We start from the raw sequence: 23,763 nt of genomic DNA, 5'->3' as shown, positions 1-23,763 counted from the left end.
TATTAATTATATTTATGAATGTGAAGTACCAATTAAAAGAATTATAATATGATTATATTACATAAAATTACAACAAATAAATATGTTAGAATTCAATCTCAAAAATAACATTTACATTTATGATAACTCTACATAAGTCTTTATTAAGACTACATAATAATTTTTTTTACATCATTTAAACTTTAAAAGTATATATACTCTGTCTCAAGCTAGATTATACTGGTTTTGCGCATTACATCTGACAGCCGCAGTAACTTTTTCCCCCAATTGGTGGCGAAATCGACAGCTAACATTAAGCAGATAAACTGGTCGGCCGCCTGGTATATTTTAGTTTGAGACAGAGTATATGTAAATAAAATAATAAAATATACAATTAATGAAATTTAATATGTTTGATAGGTTTATATGAATATTATTTGTGCCGTACTGAAATAAAAATTTTAAAGCTGTGTAATAAGATTATTATTTGTGCTGTATGTAAATAAAAATTTTAAATTAAGGTATTGGTAAAACATAAACACTATATATTTAAAAAAAAAATCTAAGTTAAATTAGAATGTAAATGAGCTTAACATGAAATATGTTTCATAATATAAAGTCGAATAGGATTAATAAATTTGTAGTATAATCATATTATAGTATTTACACCATAGTTTCAGGATCATTCCAGTCATATGGATGACTTAACATACTAATATCGCTGTCAAATGATACTCTCCTAGATCTGGATTGAATGCTATTAATACCACGAAGAAGATCTATGTCTTCATCAAATGAACAACCTCCACCTTCAGATCTCAATTGTAAAGATTCAGTACTTTTTGAAGATAATTGAGAAGTTAAAGAATGTTGAGAGTTTTCTTTATAGAACATGCCATTAAATGTATATACTTTGTCTGATCTAAAATAAACTTTATGTCAATACTTTAAATTATTTTTAACTAGATACCTCATTTTACCGGTCAGTATTTGATTGCAGGTGGTCAGATTGTGGTGAAGACATGTCTGACACTAGAGGAGTGCTTTCATCATCACTGCTTGCTGTCGCACACACTGCTGAAGAATGATTTGTATCTTGTGGTGGACTTGTTGGTAATTTTTCATTACTACAAACCGGTGATATAGTAACTGCAGGAGGTTGTTGCACCCAACTTGTACTTGCTACTAAACAACTTAGCATACCAACTGAGCCTGCAATACCTTGTTTTACAATCCCACTAGCCTTAACATAGAATTTTAATGATATTATTAATAATATTTGAAAAATACATAAAATTCTTATGTTTTACAAATATAAACATACTTGTACAGAATTTTTTGTTTCTGGTATTGTATCTGCATCATCAAGCCTGTTCATTACTAATGATGCTGGTCTTTTAATTGATTTAAGCAAGAAAGGTTTTCCTGCTTTTTCAGTAGTTGTAGTTACAATACATGTCTAAAAAATTAAAAAATATTTTTTTGTTTAATGAATTATTAAAACATTGATAATACCAACTTTGTAATCAATAAGATTTTTTCTAGAAGCAATTGGAGTATTGTTCAATGAATTTGCTGAAACAGAATTATTTCCCTCGTATTGAAATGCTGGATATTGGACAATGCTATGATGAGGTGAATTCTGGAAAAAAATTGATAATGGCTTTTATAATTTTATTAATATTAGATAATAGATATTATAAATATTAATGATTGAAAAAAAATGTAATTACCTGAAGTAAAAATGCATCAACATCTCCCCCATTATCATTACTTGAAGTTGTACTACACACGGATCCATCACCTAAAAAATAAAATAAATAAAATATAAAGAGAACAATGACTAGACGTTTTGTCACATATTGGCTCACTTTGTCGACCTCGGTGCAGTACAGTGTTATATTGTTATTTAAAATATGAAAGCAATACTAAATGTTTTTAATTTGTAAATAATTTTAAGCAGAGCTTAGCTTACTATTGTATTAATTTCAAATTGTAAAATTTTGCATTAACAAAAGTTAATTGGTGATTTTTAAAATGTAAGATTGCTTATTTTTATAAACCACACTATACATTTAATTGCTAATATATTGATCAATGAATTAAATGGTAAGCCATAAAGATATTTTGGAGTATTATCTGTCATCAATAAATTTTCTAAAACTTAAGAATTTTAAAATAAATGTATAAAAAATTATGCTTGATTTTTTAAAACTTTTTTAAAATACAAACAAAATTAATAAAAAAAATCCTTTCAGAAATTTATATCCATTTATCATTTTTAAAGAATCTAAAAGCAGGTAACTCAAAAATCACTTTCACAGCTACATAAAATGTTTTCCTAAACAGCACTTCACAAACCTCTTTCTCAATACAACTCATTATCTAAAACTTCAACATTTTAAAATGATTAGTTAAATATGTTATAAATATATAAACAAATTATACATTAAATATTAATTTAAATAGCTTATGTGCATGATTATTCAATTAAAAACTAATGCATCTACATAAGAATATAAATAGAGTAATTTAAAACTACAAAAAAGTATATTAGTATTATAATTTAAAGTCTGTACACATTAGTGATCAATTACTAAAAAATACTGTGTGTAAGTAAAAGCATAATGATAGTCTACTAAGTATATATAGTATATACTAGTATATACAGTATATACTACATAATAGGTACCAAGCAATAAAAATTGTAACAACATATATTGCAGCCATTTTTACATCATTTTTCTATGCAAGTGAAGATATTAATACGTCATCTTTAAGCTTTCAACTATTTAGATTTAATACTTTTTTTTATAATTACATATACTTACGAAAATTAATATCTGAGCAATTAAATAAAATTAAAATTATAAAACAAACAATTAATGATGAAATTATTTATGCAGCCTTCAAAAACCAATTCATAAATATTATAGGTACACTTTTTTCTTCATAATATTTAGTTTACATAAGTAATAACACAAGCAAAATATTGAATTTTCTCACAGAACAATAAAAATTGAATTTGTAATTAACAAAATCACATGTAATAAATAAAAAATACAATGGAGTAATAATAATATAGATAATATTATTATAAGCGCAATTTTAGTTTATGGTCAAGAGTAATTTTTTGGCTAAATATTAATAAAATAAAATATAATAATTTGTAATCTTTTATGTTTGTAGTTAGTAAATGATTTACATTTGATTATAGATCATAGTTTAAAAAACTATGATTTTAATGTATATTGTGCTTAATGGTTATCAGTTAATATATAATCAATTAGAATTCAATAAATTATTGATGCATTTTATCGCATTCACAAAAAATATTTATATGTTGAATATATAAATAAACAATGATAATATCATACATATACATATAATAACAACAGTGATTAGTGAATGTAAAAAAAATATAGATCACTATATTGTTGTAATATGTATTTCTATTCTTGTTTTTAAGGATCAATAATCTAATTAAAAATGTATTTTTATGTTAAAAGAAGTTCAAGGTTTTAAGATTAGAATAGTATTAGAACACGTTTCATAAACATGTTTAAACAATGGTTTTTTTTATAGGTGTAACTGTTATAAGACACATTTAATAAATACTTAAATAAAATCTAAATAATAATTAAATTAAATGTTGAGAGTACATAAATACATAACACATAAAAAGGGCAAAGTAGTTAACAGCTCTGCTGTCCAGCAAGTGACGAGTATACCTTGTCATTGAGTAGATAATTCACTGTCATGTGAATGACACATGAATTTGAAATCTATAATAAATCATTGCTTACAAAAAATAATTCCTAACAGAGATCTACATAGTTACACAATATTACAAAATTTATGTATGACAGGTATATTTTCATTGCTTTCATATAATTTATTAAGCCCAGATCATTGTAAAACTATTACCTTTATAGCACCACTCAGAATCTAAAATAATAACAATAATTAATAACTTAATAGCAGTAGGAAATTATGTAAAAAATTTAGCAGATTCTTACCAATGTCATAGTTTAGTTAGTAAAAATTGGAAATTTCAATTTTTGTAAATTGATTATATTTTGAAATAGGTAATTACAATTGAAAAAAAAAATAAATGATGAAATAGGTTTACTTAAAATATAAAAACTAAAATAATTATTTTTTATTGTTGTAATTAATCAGTAATCACTAATTGATAATCAATTAAAGCTAAAAATTAAATCTAAATCTAAACATTATTTGGTATTATAGGCCTATGTTCACTAAAATTCTGTTTTATGTTTCAAACAAAAAGTTAACTCACTCAAATCGAAATATAAAAATAATTAATAATTTTAATAAATAACTAAATGTGTCCTAAAAATACATTTATATTTTTAAAATATTCTATACAGATATCAAATCTGTAAGTTGTAAGACAAAAAATTTAAGGTATACTTTATTTTTCAACTCTGATAGTTCAATTGAGAAACTCTTATAAAATATATTTCAGTTTTATTAAAAAAATATTTTTCAAGCTCAAATGTACTGATACAATATATAATTTTAGTATGAAAAGATCTTAGAGCAAAGTGCTTATTCACCCACTCCACATAAATATAATATTATTAAATATGAGATATTCTTAAAACTCTGTATAATTCTTTATAATAATAATAATGCAATAAGGAAATTAAATCTCAACAACCACCTCTTGCTTACATTATGATCACACTTTCAAATTTATTAGTTATTGTAGTTACTGCAAAATTGTACAAAATATAAATATTTATCAAATAATTATTGAAAAAAAGTATGTTATTGATAATTTATTTCATCTTTTAATAAAATATACATAAACAATAATATTATTTTATTCAAATAATCGAGATTAGGAAAATATTACTTAACTAGGTCTAGGTGTGGTAAATAAATTAAATAATATGAAATAAAATTTTTAAAAAATCATGATGAAATAAAGTCATGCACATGCTTAAGACTCATCACCACACACTCCATTAATATTAATTTTTCTCGGGCATTTTATTCATATCTACAACTACATAAGGATTGCATTCTCCTGTTTTAAAATTACTATTGTCGAGTTCATTCTGACTTTGTTGTTGCATCTGCTCACCTGTAATTATGTCGATAGGCTGCTGTGGTACTTGCAAATAGGTAGCTGCTGCTATGGTACCTTGTTCTTCAGACTCTTCCAGAACATCTTCGCATGCTTCTTCGTTGAGAGTTTGTAATGCACCACAAATCATTTGTTCTTCTAATGTTACCTTTGTGTTATAAAATAATTGTACACAATAAATAAAAATGAAAACTTTATACTTCTTTAGTCAATTTTTAACTTAAATTTAAATTAATTAAAATTATTTACTTACTTGTTTTTCAACTGCTGATATTTTGGACCCTTTCTGATCTTTATCGTTTAAAATTCCTTGGACATTATTACTATTATTAGAAGATCCTAATATTTAAAAATTATTATTAATAAACATATATTAGTTTTCATAAATAAAATTAAGTTATCATAAAAAATATATAATTAGATTGTCATTTTACATATTTATATTATACCAAATACTTATATACCTCTTCTTTCATGAGATTGATTTTTAGAGCTACCCGATCTTGTGTGTTTAAAATTAATGTTGCTGTTGGTTTCATTATTTATTAAGTATTCTTTATCTCGCAATGCTAATAAAACTATACGAAATAGTTCCCAATCTCCAAAGTTCATTTTTAATACCTGCAAATCAAAAATATAATATATTTTGTACTTGATTAAATTAAAAATATGTTTAATTACATTTTTCAGTTCGTTCAAATTGCAATGTAAAAGTACACAACCAGTAAGATTGTTATCTTTAATTATTTGTGTATATTTTGGAATGTTTGACTCTTGTAAATCTCTAATCCTTGTTAACAACTTACAAATTTCATCTACACTTGATGATGACAATTTAATATTGTTAAATTCATCCTAAAACATTACAATCATTTAAATAGGATGAAATTGATTTAAAAATATATTTATAAGTTTTCATTACGGATAAAGATGAAATAGAAAAATTTTGAAGTTGGTTTGGCAATTCTTCATAAGGTGGTGTATGCCATCTATTTTGAACTTGTTGATTCCATAATACAGCAGATTGTGGTTCATTTAGCATTAATGTCGTAGGTAAGGTTTCGTGTTGTAATGATAATTTAGCTCCCATTTTCTTAAATTAAATTATAGGTTAGTTATAATCTAAATATAGTAAAAAATTAAAGAATTTAACCAACCTGTCTTCTCATAAGTTGATTTTGTACTCTCCGTGTTTGTAGTTCATTATGTATTATTGTTGGTCTAAAAACAGTAGAATCTTCAGAATTTTGCATTTCATCTTTAATAACTTTTCTTAAATATGGATCCAGATTGATAGTAAATGGTAAGAAAATTCTTAAATCGCTAACTAGTAATGTTGTTCGATGAAAAGAAAGAAATATTTCAAATTTTTTCTCATCTTTGTCCATCTCCATTAATGGATCAATGTCTTTAGAAAGTTGTATTTGACGACGTACTCTGTTAATTATAATTTTAATCAAAATAATGATTATGTTAAAAATATATCAAAATTAAAATTACTTTTCATATAAAGTTTTTAATGACATTGAATCATCAATAGTATCTTCATTAGTATCATGAAAAATAATCATCCAAGATATTCTATAAGGCCATTGTTCTGTAATATTTATCCAACTAGCTAAATGGTACCAATTAAATTCTAATTGAAATGCTTTCAATAAACGACCTAAAATGTTATCAATTTTTAAAGTTAACTAATTAAATATAAATTATTTATTTATTTCATTATTTCTTCATACCTGTAATATAAACAATATTCATTAAACGTCTCATACTTCTAGGATTCACATCACTAAAATAGTCATCAGTTAACAAAATTTTAGAAAGATCTTGTGGACCACCTAATCTATGTATGTTGCTAGCTATGCTACTAGCTATACTTTCACTGGATTTTAATTTATTCCTGGTAGAATTAATGTTACCCTTGCTTCGACTAAGTCCACCAGAAGAACCCATAGTAGGTTTTAAAGTTGTGGACTCATTAGATAATCGTCGTGTTGAAGCCTATAGTTAAAAATGTAATTAATGAAGCTGTTTGTTTTATTTTAAAATCTTCTTACCGAATGTACCAATCCACATTCATCCATTTGATTAGTAACACTTTTACGATGAGATTGAGATGATTTTTGAGCTAATTTTACTTTTCGCAAACCAGAATTTTGAAGAAAAAATGGCAAATGAACCATATTTTTAAGATAATCATGTCCAGAAAAATTCATGTCATTTAACAACCTTCGGCTATTGAGTTCAATTACCTGGAAAAAATAATTTGTACCATCTTCAATAATTAAATATCTTTTATATATAAAGAAAAAAACAAACTATGTACAGACCTGAGAAATTGCATGTGGGTCAATAGCTAAGACAACTATAAAAGGAGTATTTTGTTCAGAAAATAACATCCGTACAGCATCTAAAAGTAATAATATTTTGTCCTGTTCACAAGAGTCTAGACCATCAATAATTATTACCAATCTAGTTTGCTGTTGAGTAAATGCATCTAAACAACGCACCTTTTATCAAATAAGTAAAATTAATTAGTATTTATTAAATAACTATCTTACAAATATTAAAAAAATATTAAATATAATACCATTTCTGTCATTAAATTTACTTCAGTCCGTAATGCTTGAATAAATCCTTCAGACTTTAATGTATCTAATCTTGATGTAGCTCTCCTTAATTGTTTACGCTGTGAGAACACTAATGATTGTAGTAATTGACTGAATGTATATAAATTTCCTATCAATAGTAATAAAATGAACATCCCACAACAAAATAGTATAACATTTCCAATAGCTTTGTCAATTGAAAAATCACTAAGTAATTAAAACAATACAAAATTAAAAATTAAAAATAATGTTATTTCATGTTAAAACCAAAACTTACTTTATAAAAGTTAATGTACCATTGTTCATAGCAATAATTAGTGTTACTAATAAAACACATAGAAATGATATTTCAAATAGTATTATATTTGGCATGCAACATAATTTACGCCATTTCCAAGGTGAAGTAAGTTTTACTAAAATGTATATGAATTATCAATAATTATTATTTATAAGAAATAAAAAAAATAAATTAACTAACTAACCAGGTTTTGGACGAAAAGCTCTATATAAGCGGGTAGAAATTGATCCAAAATCTTTTTCAATTGAATCATATAATGAACCTATCATTTGAATAATTGTACTTTCTCCAGGTGTTGTACTACTTACTCGAGTTTGGTCAGTAAAATAAAATCTAAATTAATTTGTAATAAAAATATAATTAATTAAATTTGATGTATAAAAAATGTATATTAAAATCATAAATACCTAATAGGTTGTGCTGTAACTGATGTCCCCCAACTTGAACCCGGTGGATGACAAAATATTATTTGTAGAATTATTCGTGTTGTAACGGCTTTTTGGCTTAAATAACTGATACAATTATAAGCCCAATCAAGTCTATAAAATTAATTATTAAAATAGCAATTAATAATAAAGATAATAAATAAGTGATATATAAAATAATAATAATACTAACCTATGACTGCCATAGTATACCATTATCAGGAAGAAAAATATACCAGCTAATAAACTAAATGTTGTGATAATTGCAACAAGTGATGATGATGTCAGGACTACAACTATAGTACCAGCAATGAAACAAAAATGAAGTGCCACACCCAATATTAGCCATGGGAATTGAAAAAATGGATCAGTCCATTGATGAGCAAAATTTTTCATTTCCTCTAAAAAGGTAACAGACGTTTATATTTTAAAGTTTTATTCTTAGTCATTAAATTAATTGAACTATTTTAATAATGTAATAATAAAGAAACTATTTGATTATTCAAACTACTTACCTCTCAATTTATTAAGCAGAAATGATTTTCCACTACCCCATTTAGCATATAATCCAACAGTAATTGGCATTGATAAAGTAGGTTCACTAAGCATATCGGCCAGTGCACTGCTGTAAAGATCGTATCCCAGTAAATTTTCATTATCTTCATTAGTATTAAGACGCCTCGAACCAAATATTTGACTAAGAATAGGCTTTTGAGCATTAACATCCATATTGTATGGTGTTTCACCTGCTCGATTTGGTCTGTATAAAAGCTGACTGTTTTTAGGATTTCGTAGTAAAATTTCAACAATTCCTCTAGCTCTAGCTCTCATAGCTATATGTAAAGCAGTATCTCCACGTTTATCTGTAGCTGGTACACGAGCACGCTTTTCAATTAAAAGTTGAACAGCTTCAGCATTACGGTTTCTAACAGCTCTCATCAAAGGTGTATCACCATCCTTAATAAATAAACAAAATTTATTACATATTAAATAGTTTTGCTTACATTTGTATACTGCTTACTTTTGTTGAAATTTCTAAATCAGGATTTGCACCAAGTAATAATTTAATTATTGCTGTATTTCCTTTTTCTACAGCAATATACAATGCAGTTTTCCGTTCCTATAGTTTAAACAACATGTCAATATTTGTATTTTATTTGAATAAGTTAATTAAACATAAGGGTTTAAAAATAATCTGATATTTTTTTGCATAATGTGTACATTTTTGTTTTGGAAGGAAAGTTAGTAAATTAGAGGCAAATTTGAAAGTTGTAAAAATATTCATCATAAAATGTTAAAGAAATTATACTAAAACCTCCTCATTAATCTGGACTTAATGGCACTCTAGTTTACCTAAGTTTAATGAAAATTCGGATTAAATATAATAACCAAACATCGTTTATTATAGAATTTAAAATATGTATTAAAATATACAAGATCCATACATAGTATTAGATGAATAATGGATAACACAAATGATAATATCAAATTGGTATTAATTGCAATAACATGCGATAAACTTGTGGTTCTAGTTTTCATGTTCTAAAATTAACACGAAAACAAGCCTTAAACGGATATCTAGATTAAGCAAAATTTAGCTTAATGAAGTCAGGATAATTGAGATTCTACTGTATTTTAAAATATTTTTGATATAAAAGTAAAATAAATTGCAACATTTTAAATTTATACATTTTTTGAAAATATACTTCTCTTATAAATTAATTAAGAGTAAAGATGGGAATAAAGTACCTAATACTCTAAATATAATTTAGATACTACTACTAACTATCAATTTTAAATATGAACAAAGTTAAAGAATCCAATTCCATCAAATTCAATACTTTGGAGTATGTTACCAATGGAAAACTTCATACCATCCTGATCTTCAATACACTCAACAAAAGCAGATACCTACTCAAGATTTCAATCGAATCTACAAACTCGAAGAAACAACTTATCAATCAAAGGTTTTAAGGAGCTTTCTATAATTCAAAATTATCAATTTAACTTTGCAACTTTCTTAGGTGGTAGTTTTTCAGTCTCATTGTTTTTTACCACTTGCATGGATTGTAAATAAATTCAATAAAAAACTTAAATAAAATAAAATTAGATTATTAAAAATATGGTTGTAATATTAAAAGCCAATTAATGTAATTTTATTTTATTTATACTTTTCCCATAACATCGACATCAGCATATTTTTTAAGAAGTGCTTCTACAATATTTCGGTGTCCTCCTTTAACAGCATGTATAAGGTTAGTATCTGAACTACGATCCTAAAAAAAATTAAAATTTTAATGATTTTAGTTAAGATTTAACTGAAATATATTGTATCTATATGTATTTACTTGTATATTGATATAAGCTCCAGCATTTAAAAGAGAATTAGCAATATCATAATATCCTTCTTTACATGCAATTGTTAAAGCAGTACATCCATCTTGGTCTAAAGCATTGACATTTGGCTTACGTTCAAGGAGTAGATTTACAACTTCGGTGTGATTTCCCATGGAAGATACTAATAAAGGAGTCCATGAATACTAAAAACAAGTCAACCATTAAATAAACAAATGTTTATACTTAACAATAAAATAAATACAATATTTATGATTGGTTTGTTAAATATATAAATTATACTTACCATTCCAGCAGTGTCAACATTAGCTCCAGCTCTTAACAATGTATCAACAAGTTCTACATCACCTTTTCTACATGCCCATACTAATGCAGAAGTCCCATACTACAATATCAAGATATATATAATTATTTTTACATAACGTTTCTAATAATTTTATGCATACCTTGTCGCCAACATTAACTTTAGCACCACGTGCTATTAAATTACAGGCCAACTTTGTGTGTCCTCTACCTGCAGCCCAAACTAATGCAGTAATGTGGAAATTTCCATGAGCATTTATGTCAGCCCCTCGGTCCAATAGAAAATTAGCCAAGGTAGGGTATCCACAGTAACTAGACCAAATAAGTGATGTCCATCCTCCCTAATATGTAAATGATATATTATAAATAAATATCCATAAATCATTCAAAGATTATTAACATTGTAATAAAATATATACCATATCTCGGTGTTCAATATCAGCTCCATGATCTAATAATTCAGCACAAATATCAGTATGACCTTCTTTGGCAGCACAAATCAATGCTGTCCAATTATCCTATACAATTCAATTTTCACATAGAGATAAACATATTTAAAGGGGAAAAAAATACAAATTAATGTTTTTCTTGGCTACAAAATATTAATTGTTCAATTAATTTCAAGATAGTATAATGCTGTAAATTACTTACATTATCTTCAATGTTAACATCTGATCCATGATTAATAAGCTCCCTAAGAAATTGTAATTTCCCTTTAGTTGCAGCATAATGTAAAGCAGTAGCTCCATTCTATAAAAAATATAAATAAAAAATGTATGAAAATAATTAAAATAAAGAAAACTATTCATCACAATTTATTTATTTATTTAATCTTACATCGTCACGATCATCAACAAGAACACGACGGTTTTCAAGAAATCCTTGAAGACCTTCTAAATTATTTTCTGAGATGTAATTATGTAAAGCTCTGTAGCATAACGACACCATTGAATCACTAGTATGCAAATTCTAAAAATTAAAATATAAAAAATTAAAATGTGACATTAAACGAATTCAGAAAAAAAAATATTAATAAAAATTGATTTTAAAAACATTATTATAGCAAAAATAAGCAATCAAACTCAATTTAAGTATTTTTAATAATAAGCTAAAAAAAAAAAAAAAACAAACAAAAATTAAATACTTCTATAATAAAAATAAAAATATATATTTATCATTTTACACTTTAATTGGAGCAAAGAATGTATTGATTTTACAATATTTGTGTGTGTGTGTGTGTGTGTGTGTGTGTGTGTGTGTGTGTGTGTGAAGAGATACTTTGTCTAGTAAAAATAAATGCTCCAATCACCAACTTTAAAGGGGGTTCTTGGAAACAAAATGGATCTAGTTTGTACTTGTTAAAAGGTAGAAATTTCTTAATAGTTATTAAAATAATCAGGAATAACGAATAAAATATACATGGACATTTGTTAAAATTGTAACATTGTTCTTAAAAATGACAAACAAGGTTATCAAACAATTCGATTATTAATGTTCAAAATTGTTTTTCATTGTAAACAAAGGTCTATCAATGAATTGAAATTCAACATGTTCATTATAGTAAGAACATTATATAGTGGTTATCTACATAGTAGGTTTTTAATTATTGGCCATATCTAACTAATTTAAATTATTAAACAACATGTAATACAAAAATAAAAATAAAATCATTATAACCATATATTATTATTTTTTAGTATTAAATAATTAAAAATGATATAAATATTTTACATATTAAAATTTAAATGTATTATTTTTCTAATAAATTATATAATACTATATAATATGTTATAACATACAATTAAAATCATAAATAATTAATAGATAATAAATATGTTTCAGTTTCAAACAATTGAAAATTCTATAATACCTATACAAAAAAAAAAACAATCAATCATTTTTATATAATTCCATACATCAGTAAATCAAACAGTGATAACAATGCATACTCTTATGTATTAATAGAACATAAAATAAAAATGTAACCGTAACAAGTTATTTTTATTGGGTATTAGGATTGAAAGTTATTGCACAAAAACACTTAATACAATTAATAATGCAAAGGGCAAATTTAATTTAACAAAATAAATGCACATTTTATAAAATATTATTGGTTAAAAAAGTTAAACTTTTGACAGACATTTTTGTTATAATTATTATTTATTTAGTACTTTTTCTTAAAAAAAAGTTAACACATTTCAACAAAATATATTTTTAAAAATATAACATGTTCAATATTTATGTTTCTTGAAAATACATAAATTTATTGTATCAAGAAAAGTGAATTGAATCAATCCGCTTTGGTATCCAATCTATAAAAGATTGATCAGTAGGTACTTGGTATAAACAATACCTAAATAACCATTTTTATATTACTTAGGTAATAATGAATGAAGTTAACCTTTCTATGTATAAAACTTGAGTAATTCCTGCTAGAGAAATGGTTGATTTCAATGATAGGAAAAAAAAAGTTTGATAATTGATATTGTTATTTAAGCTTAGTAAGTAAGCATACTAGGTAAGCATACTAGGTAAGCATACTAGTATAAATGTGATAACAGATTTTTTGCCCCGCTGTTTTGTCCCCATCAAAAAAACCAATCCACGGACGTTTCTTCCCTAGAAATTATTACGATAGGGCATTTCGTCCCAGAATATAATTAGCCATAGAACATTTGGTCCTCGGCATACTTTGATAATTTAAATACATTAATGTTTAATGAAAATTTTAATGTTTAAATGACAATACTACAAAGTATACAAATACATAATCAATAATTATACAATATAATAAGTCAACACAAAATGTCGTAAAAATGAATAAATTAAAATTAAATACCATAACACTAAGATGAATTATATATTTACTTTTGGGTTAACTTATTTATGTTTTTAAATAGTATAAAATGCCATTATTGTTATTATACTTAAATCTTGTACAATATTATAGTAAATAGGTTATAGGTAACCAATAAAGATATAGAATTTATCTTAATATTATAGTATTTAATTTTAATGTATTCATTTCTATAGCATTTTGTGTTGTGTTGACTAAATATATTGTATGCTTATTGATTATATATTTATACCACGAAATAGTGAGGGCGAAACGTCTGCGATTCTATAATGTATATATATAGTTCATGTAACTGTATTAGATGTATTATTTTAAATACCAATATTAATAAATTATTTGTATGAATGTAAAAAAATACATATTTCATAATTTGTAAGAAGTTAAAAAAATATTGAGTCAAATTTTTTCTGTTAATATGCATAGGAGTAAATATAAGCTAGATCAGTGTTTCTCAACCAGTGTCACCAGATAAGTCCAAATGGGTTATGAAGTATATTAAATGACTCAAAATGTGCAAACATTTATGACAGAATTTACAAAAGTTTAATAGATATTTGATAAAATGTCTATAGTGATCAAATATAAGTTATCTGTTATTGACATTAATCATTATTTTTCTTAGTTACTTTTAATTTTATATTACCAATTAAATAACCAAATAATACCAAATATTACCCATTACACTTATTTTTTTTTATCATGCTTCACAAAGTATGAAATATTTTAATAGTGTCACCATAATACAAAGGTTGAAAAACACTGGATTAAACCCTAGAGCGAAGTCAAATAAAAATTGTTTAACCCTCTTTCTAATCTCTCTGGTCAAATAAATAACATCAGAAAAATAATTTTTAAATTTCTTTGAAATAGCCTTGCTCTACAAAATGCAGAACTTGTTTCAGTTAATGACTTAATGTCAATATGGAAATTAAAAAAAAAAAAATAGTACAATAAATAAATAAATTTAATATATATTCTGTAATTTTCAAGGCATATTTTTTATAGCAAGAAACTGGCGTTGATCATAATATTGCTTGAATAGCTAGTCAGCTTAAAATAAATGATAAAATTCACTCCAATAAAAATAACAACAAACAATTGAATATCACAACAAAAAAATACTAGTTCTTTTAAATTCACTATAGCTACTGGATATCTGTAATTGTTTTTAAGAAATAATTAGATGATTATTTTTCTATATTTTTAAGTAAAGTCATTATATTTTTATTGATCTTGATAATAGATCAAATAAATCTAAATTTATAAAATAGTCCTATAATATGTTGTCAACGATTAAAATCTTTGTAAATCCATAATAATTTATATTAAAATAAATTAAAGTTTAAAGAATTGAATATTATAGATAAATAAATATGTAGTATATTGTATAGTGCTGTGTTGAAAAATGAACAATAAATGGCTTAGATAAACTACATATAGGTATATTAAAAAGTAAAGCTTGGCTAGTTTAAAAACTCATTATTAGGTGTTAAACAACAGAAAATCGGTGTTTTAGTGAGGCTGGTGTTAGAACAATATTTCAATTCTACTGACCGCCGATGAAATTTTTCTGAAATTTGCAAAGCTGAATCTTTTGTTTGAATTATCAGTAGGTGGTAATGGACTATCATCATATAATGGACCAGTGATAGAAAATGACGGTAAACGATTTGACAACCCAGTAAGGAAGCCTTGACTACGTGATCTTTGTGGCCGTCTCAAATCGCTAAACTCATTGGTTGTTGGAAGTTGTAAACGTAAAAATGAAAAACCTCGAGTGTAACGAATGTTGACTGGTACACTTTGATGATCTTCATTGTCTGTCATACTTATATAATTTGATCTGTGCGAAAATGTTGTTACTTTATGTATACAAATTATCATGTTAATTCACAATAATATGATATTATTACCTGATAATTAGATACGTACATCATATATCTAAATATTTTTAAATTTTTAAAACTTAAATAATAAAAAGTCTAGGAAGTTACATGAAAATCATAAAATTAACTAAAATTAAATATTTATCCAGTGCCACGGTCGTGGTTAGGTTAGGTAGGCTAAGTAAAAAAAAAAACAAATGCACGACGGTGTATGTTTATAAATAAATAGGATAAGAGAATTATTTGTATAAGTAAACAATTTTTTTTAATCTATGATTAAATCTAATACAAATCAAAACTTAAACATAACTTCATGTTTCTTTATTTTTTTTAAAATCTTACATTTATTCAAGACCTTGAATACTAAAATATTGTTTATATTTGAGTAATTCACACTTGTAAAAAATATCAAACACATCTATTTCATATGAAAAACCTTAATATACTTATTTTAGTAGATAAAATTCTGCTTCAATAATAATTATTTTATTGCTATTGGCAATGTTACTTAAAGTTGGATTTTAGTTATAATTATAAATGTTTAAAAAATTAAGTACTTACTAATTATAAAATATATAATAAATTATAAAAAAAATTCTTATGGTCCATATGCAATTTTTTTGTATTAAAAACTTATGAACATAATATTTTCACTAATTACAACAATAATGTAAGCAGTCATGAGTCAATTATTTATGTTTAATTAAGTTTTAGATATATTTAAGATTATTATATGTATAATGTACATCTAAGTACTTATTGTTAATTGTTTAAATAGCAAAATTACATAATCTCAAAACCAATTTACATTATTTATCAAATTAATGTATTTTATCAGTTTATCCACTTAACTATTTTATTTGCAATAAAAAAATCAACAAAACCTATTTTAAATGACACAAATATATATACATGTATGTACTTTAAAATTTTCCATATTTAATTATATCTTTTACTGGCAATTTTATTTTTTCTATTCTGTTATTAATTACAGATTAGTTTTTAATATTAGTATCATATGAAATGCTATGTTACCTGAGTATCGCCATTGATTCTTTTCAAAAAATGAAAATAACTTAAAATGCTTCCATAGCTTCTGCTCACATTATAGCTCAGTGATAATGGTAATAGTTCTACAGAACTATGATTTGATTTAAATTTCCACTGAAGCCTAGGCATAATTAACTCAAATACATGACAAAAATACAGTTTTTAGATATTGAAATAAAAAGAAAATATTTTTTTTTGTTTTTAACTGTATATTTATTATGGGATTAAAAATATTGTTCTTAGATTAGATAATCAAATAAATTAGGAACTTTTTACTAGAAAATAATGTTATGAAATTATATTATATGTTTATTAATACAGGTGTATGAAACACTTATTGGCTGAAAACTAATCGATTGATCATTGGAATGCCCCCACTGAATTATGTTTTAAAATATATTTCAATCAAAATTTCTTTATCAATATCCCTGAAGAGGAGTGCCTTACATTTATCAAACAATACATACATTATACATGTTTGACTATTTAATCTAGGTAGTATTAATAAGGTAAATAAAATATGATGACATCATTAAAAAGATATAAGCTATTGTATCTATTAACCAAACAAAAAGTACTTAATACATCTAATTAAATAATGAGTGAAGTTTTTAATCTATTAAAATTAACATTTTATAAAATACGCACTTCATGATTTATAACTGAATAATCTGCAAATGTTTCATAAAGATAATTATGGCAAAATTTATACCATTTAATATGTGCACATAATATTTTAAAAATTTTATTTATAACAAACTGATAAATTTTTATAAAACATATTAATGAGTATTATGCATAAGGTATAGTTTGAAAGTAGGTATGTTTATGTTTATTCATGATTTAATCTACCCAATCATATTTTATTGATAGCTAATAATATGCCTATGGTAATTAAAATTATCTTTTATATACAATTATAGAACCAATACAAATTTAGGCATTTAGCAAAATTTGTGCTTAATTTCTCTAAAATAATATAATTTCTTATTTTTATTAATATCATATATTATATCATACTTACATTTATACTAGAGCTATTCATGCGCAAACATTTATTGTGGCAAATCATTATGGAATGCAGTTATGATAATTTAATTCTACATGTTATTAAATCCATAAAAAGTATAAAATAGGTAGGAATACATTGAAAAATATAATAATATGCATATCATTATATCAAAAGTTTTTTTTTATGAAAAATATAGGTCAAGTGTAAATGGCACTTTAGTATATAATTTAGGTAAAAAAGTAATTTTATAGACATCAAATAAATCTAACAAATATTACAAATACATTTAAAACATTTAATTTTAAATCGCAATTATCAAATTAAAATTGAGATAAATTATCGATTTAAGTAAAAATTATAATAATTAAGCTAAAAAATTGAAATTCACAATAAATATTTATTTTTTTATTCATACACTCCCTGAGTGACATCAGATGTTAGAATTTTAATAGAGCAGAAAACTTTAAGATTTATAATGTATTTTTTTGGTTTTGGTGCACAAATAGTTCCAAGTGTTGGTTTTTCAATAATTTTCAAAAAAAAGCAAGAAGTCAGTAAAACACAGGTATTTATATTAACGATTTATTATTGTATTCAAATTGAAAAAGCATGATGGACAGCTAATCTCTAACTTCAAAAACTTTTTTTGGTTTGGAATTTTAAAAAACTAATAGCACAGGTACTTCAAATTATGCTCTTTGTATTTGGTATTAAGAGTAACATAATTTTAATGTTTTAAATTACACTTGGAATAAGTGACTTGAGGCCTAAGTAATCTTAAGATCCAGTTTTATAGTTGTAGACTAAATTGATTTTTATGCAATTCATAAAATAGAATATATAAATTACACTTTAAGTTTTATAAAAATGAATAACTAAAACATACGCAATAAAAATTGATTTAGTATTTTATACAAATTAGAAAGGTTTAGTAATTTAAAGTTATTGCCTATCATCAAAGTAAAATAGCTAAGAAATTCAATCTTGATAATTAGTATAATTACATAGGTACCTCTTTATCTTAATGTAATAAATTTCAGACAATTAAATTTTTAATCAAACTAACATGGAAGTAATTATTAATGACTATATCATATTGAAAACAATGTTTAGCCTACCTGTACCTGTATATACTTATTATCATGGACTAGGTTTATTTTTGATTTCTTCTTAGTTTATGTTATTATATACATGTATTTTTGTTCAGATAAACTGATATTTTTAGTAATTTTGAATTAATTCTTATTATAATTATAACCATAGCAGGTACATTGATTACATATTTAATTGTATACATAATACAATTAAAGTACATTATTATGAACACATCTTTGAAAAACGATTAATTAAAGAAAATTTAAAAAACATGAATATCATGTTTTAATTAATTGTTTATTATAAAAATAACAAATACTAGTTTACTATGTAATTTAAGATATTTACAAATACAATGTTTAATATTAAAATAAATAGGTACCCTAATATGTGTAATGTTTAAATTAAGTAAGTACTTACTTTATTTGTTTAATTCAAGAAACATGATCCTTTACATAGTGTTTTGAAATAGCAAATATTCTGAATAAGTAAAACTGTCGATTAAAAATGATGCATCTTACTAATTAATAGGACACTAATTACGTTGAGTACTTTTTTTATAATAATTGGATACTACAAAAAATATATGTATATAGCGTACTATATTAAATGTAATAGAAAAATAATGATAATTTTGTCAAGTATTTTCCTGGAAACAGTAAGTTGTGATATAGTAATAATATAGTAAAGTATAGAAGTATTATTAGGAAAACGAAACAGCTGTTCAGTTATCATACAATTGTAACTCAGATAAGAGTTAAAAGAGTTTAAAATTTTTTTTTAAAAACTTAAGTAGTACCAACAAAAACAATATTAATTATTACTTAGCTTTAATAATTGTAAATTTTTAAATTGTAATTTGTATTACGGTATCTAATTGTTTTTATTTTATTCAATTATATTTGGTAGGTATTGTTTATGTTTAACAATAAGGCAATGGATCAATGCCAGATTGATGGTATCGAGGAACTCAAGATTGCCAATGATGTTAATCTTGAGACTACTACTAATAATATGAAGTAAGTAGCAACAAAATCTTACTATTTACCTAACTGCTTACTTATACTTACTATTTGGTTTGTTTTTTTAGATCAATCAGACATATTACTATCAAAAAAGTAAATAAAATTGCTTTAGTTGTGTCTTGTGTTAAGTATTCTAATTACTGTTAAGACTTTATAAATTGTATACACTTTTTAGAACACTTCAGAATCAGATCATCGTACTCCTAAACGTAAAATTGATATTTTGAACTCAAACATTTTAAAGAAAAAAAAAAAATATGAGACTGCTTTGGCTGCAATTTTTCCAGAAAACGACCAATCATACTCACAATATGCTCAAGGTATTATTATTTTTTTATTAATTATACTAAAAAATATCACAAACACATTACTTATAAACTAAATCTTTATTAAAAAAAATAATAACTCCCTGTTCGTAATTCACAATGATTTTTATCTTCAGTCAGTGTATAATTAATTAAAATTCAATATTTTTAAATATTCTCTTACTAGCTGTATTTATAATGTAAGTTATTTATATCTTTATTACTAACACATAATATATTATGTGCATTTTATAATTTTTAATTTTTTGAACAAATTAATTATTATATTTAATAATAGTTATAAACTATAATACAAACCATGTATGTATATATATATTTTTTTATTTTATAGATTATGCTGAAGGATATATGAAAAAAATGAGAGAAAGATTAGACACTGAATCATTTGATCTAGCCATAAAACTTTTAGCATCTTTTGGGGATGCTGATGATAGCAATATTAATCTTTTATACGAACAAATAACAGAAGTATTAACTGATAAAAATGATGATTTAATCTATGAATTTTTAGGATTTTTACTTCCAGGACAAGCTTTATCAATTGGAAAGTTCACAGATTATCTAGAATTAACTAGAATAAAAGAATTTATTAGAAAGTTACAAGTATGACTAATTTATTTTTCTATCATTAGTTTTATTAATTTTTATAATTATTAGGTTTGCATGAAAAAACAACCAACTCAGGTTCGAAAAATATTAAATAATTTGTTTCATTTATCAAAAAGTGAAAATATTACTCCATTAGAAGTTCATACAGCTATGCTTCCTCTGTTAAAGAGTAATCCAATTTTAGTTGATTGTTTTTTTCAATTAATTCCAACAGAACATCCTCCTGAAAGGTATGTCATTATTATATTATTAAATCTTACTTTGTTAATTGATTGAATACAATTTTAGCTTTTTTTCTGATGATAATTGGGAAGACTTAGATATTGATCAAAGTAACAACTGTGGAATAGATTACGAAGAAATAATTCCATCTGATTCAGAAGATCATACTCAATTAAACATATGTCATTGTATGTGTCATAAGCCTGGAGACAATACACATTGTAGATCCTGTGGTCTAAAGGTATGATTAATTTTTTGTTTTAAAATTTAAGACAAATTTATACCTTATTAAAATCTTTTTAATGCGTGTTATTTTCCATTAATACCTTTGGTTCTAATATCATTAATGATTTTATGAAAAATGTTTGGATAATTTTTAATAGTAAAATATGATATCAAGAAGTAAAATTTTAGAGACATTATATTCAATATAATAATTGATTAATGATTATAATTAAATGATTTTATATAATTTTATTTAATAAAATAAACATTTAAAAAATATAAATGTGGAATGTACTGTAAAACTAAATTCTCTTTTTTTTTTTTTAATAGTTTTTTAAGGGTCGCATCTACTTTGATACATTAGAAGGATTAAAATTAGCAAAAATAAATTTTGAAGGAGCCGATCCATCTATTGTACAGTCAAAGATTGATAGAACAGAAGAAAATATTACAGTAAAGCAAAAGAATAGAAAGAGTTTGATTAAAAATAGTTCTCCTGGCTCAGCAGAAGATATTAAAGGCAGCACAGGAACAGGTTAGTTGTCATAATTCATATTTACTTTTGATTATTTTTTCACTTATTTAAAATTACAATTATAGAATCTGAAGAAGATCTAATTGATGTAAAACCAAAAAAACGTCAAAAATCAAAAGTAGTGCAGTCTTTAAAGCTCAAGTTTAAAAAAGAAGAAAATCATAAATGTAAAGATGAACAAGAACTAAACATTGAAACAGGAAAGTCTATTGTTCATGTTACTAATGAAGACTTGAAAAGCAGTGAAATGGTATTTATTTGTATTCCTAAAACAGAAGCTAGTGTGAAAATTATACCTAAAAAGAAATTAAAAGTTGATATTAAAGAAAATGCAATACAAAAGGATTATGAAACTATAAATCAAATTAAATCTGATACGGTTAATTTGGATAATTTTAATTCAGATGTAATTGAAAAGAATATAGAAATTAAAACAGAAGTTTTTTCGGATCAAAATGATGTTAATGATGTATCGAAAGAATTAAATTTCTTACCTTCATCTGTTGTTATTGATAATATAACAGAAGCAGACATTCAGTATGAAAAATACCAAATACCAAACCAAATTAAAGTAGAATTTACCAACGATACTATTAAGGGTAATTTTTCTGAAAATAATCAATCAATTAATGAACAACAGCAAAGTCTTGAGAAATCAAATAACCTTACAATTAAACAAGAGTTTAGTGATGACTTGGACATTGGTAGTATTAGTAATAAAAAACAATGTGATGATCATAATACCCCAATTAAGTTAACAGAAAGTAATTTTTTCGCTTCTACAACAAGATCTAATATCAATGAAACATTACTAGATAAAAATATAACAATAAAAAGTGAAGCTATTGATAATTTATCTGAATGTTATGTGCATGTTAGAAACAAGCGAGACAATAATGAATCTGAAAAACAGATGATAAACAAATGGACTATAGATGAAGATAAAATTATACTACAAACTTGTAAAAGAGTTGAAGATATTGAAGTATTATTAGAAACAATTAATAGGCGAATACCACAGAGATCAGTATCAGAGGTATGGCTATTTTTAAACATATTAAATATTATATAGTAATACATTTTTAATTTACAGATACAAGAAAGGTTTACAACTTTGATGACTTTACTTGAACAAATGATTGAAGTAAAACAAAATTAGAATAGATAATATAATATATTATAACATATTTATTTGTTATTTGTTAAAATAAAAACATACTAAAACAATTTTTTAATATAGTTTTATTTCAGTCTTCAAATCCAGGTGGTCTTGGTATTCTTTTATTCTCATAATCTTCTAAATTAACTTGTTCCAAAAGCTTTTTATATTCAGTTTCTATTGTGACGCTGCCTCGAGGTTTCATTTCAATACCTTGTTTCTTAAGTTCTTCTGGACTGATGAATTTGACCTTTCGATAATCATATCGAATCTGTGAAAATTCTCTTAGGCCAAATGATCCTCCAACAACTAACAAAATAAATGGCAATCCGTATCGAAAAAATTTGTTTTTAAAAAAACTGTCTAATGATTTTGAAAAATGATCCATTATTACGCGTTTATTGAACACATTTTAATTTAACTTTTTTTAAATGTATTAAAATTATAAAATTGTCTAAAGCACGGCTTACTAGATAAAAAAAATCATCAAAAATGTAGTTAACAGTTATTCCGAAGCCTACAGCATAGGAAGGTTCAATACTATTTTTTATACAACATTTAGTCGGTAAAATATCATTATCTTAAGACTTAAAGTATACAATCTGACCGTTCAATCACAGTTCAATGATATAAAAATATATACGGTTATTATCACGGATTAATATACATAT

The 23,763-nt window shown here is 24.3% G+C and overlaps 3 protein-coding genes across 8 annotated transcripts; 1 reads left to right on the top strand and 2 right to left on the bottom strand.

The window, feature by feature from the left end:
• Positions 1–32: 32 nt before the first annotated feature.
• On the bottom strand, positions 33–19,626 carry LOC114122973 (kinase D-interacting substrate of 220 kDa B). 6 transcript variants are annotated; one of them, XM_050199583.1, is made up of 31 exons: positions 19,412–19,626; positions 15,503–15,791; positions 11,929–12,060; positions 11,743–11,841; positions 11,511–11,609; positions 11,235–11,432; positions 11,075–11,173; positions 10,782–10,973; positions 10,605–10,709; positions 9,455–9,553; positions 8,949–9,390; positions 8,627–8,834; positions 8,416–8,547; positions 8,193–8,341; positions 7,988–8,123; positions 7,692–7,917; positions 7,432–7,611; positions 7,159–7,353; positions 6,838–7,102; positions 6,599–6,764; positions 6,256–6,535; positions 6,021–6,191; positions 5,780–5,953; positions 5,563–5,719; positions 5,352–5,437; positions 5,096–5,246; positions 1,713–1,783; positions 1,499–1,621; positions 1,304–1,438; positions 960–1,222; positions 33–901 (listed from the first exon to the last, which is right to left on the bottom strand). In XM_050199583.1, exons 2-31 carry the CDS (start codon positions 15,773–15,775, stop codon positions 643–645), a joined length of 5,265 nt encoding a protein of 1,754 aa, XP_050055540.1. In that variant the 5' UTR covers positions 15,776–15,791; positions 19,412–19,626; the 3' UTR covers positions 33–642. The 6 variants fall into 6 exon arrangements, with proteins under 6 accessions (XP_050055540.1, XP_050055544.1, XP_050055541.1 ...); XM_050199587.1 differs by lacking the exon at positions 15,503–15,791; XM_050199584.1 differs by lacking the exons at positions 15,503–15,791; positions 19,412–19,626 and adding an exon at positions 16,870–17,164.
• LOC114122974 (uncharacterized) lies at positions 18,357–23,160 on the top strand. Its single transcript, XM_027985794.2, has 10 exons — positions 18,357–18,461; positions 19,901–20,010; positions 20,082–20,109; positions 20,192–20,336; positions 20,674–20,945; positions 21,000–21,181; positions 21,240–21,414; positions 21,729–21,933; positions 21,999–22,969; positions 23,027–23,160. The coding sequence occupies exons 1-10, from the start codon at positions 18,372–18,374 to the stop codon at positions 23,090–23,092; spliced, it is 2,244 nt and encodes a 747-aa protein (XP_027841595.2). The 5' UTR covers positions 18,357–18,371; the 3' UTR covers positions 23,093–23,160.
• On the bottom strand, positions 23,104–23,723 carry LOC114122975 (cytochrome c oxidase assembly protein COX16 homolog, mitochondrial). The gene has a single exon (XM_027985796.2). It carries the CDS (start codon positions 23,478–23,480, stop codon positions 23,181–23,183), a length of 300 nt encoding a protein of 99 aa, XP_027841597.1. The 5' UTR covers positions 23,481–23,723; the 3' UTR covers positions 23,104–23,180.
• Between the last annotated feature and the right edge of the window lie 40 nt (positions 23,724–23,763).

This window comes from Aphis gossypii, chromosome 2, assembly GCF_020184175.1.
Source record: "Aphis gossypii isolate Hap1 chromosome 2, ASM2018417v2, whole genome shotgun sequence".
Lineage (NCBI taxonomy): Eukaryota > Metazoa > Arthropoda > Insecta > Hemiptera > Aphididae > Aphis > Aphis gossypii.
This window is presented reverse-complemented; position numbering and strand designations above follow the sequence as displayed.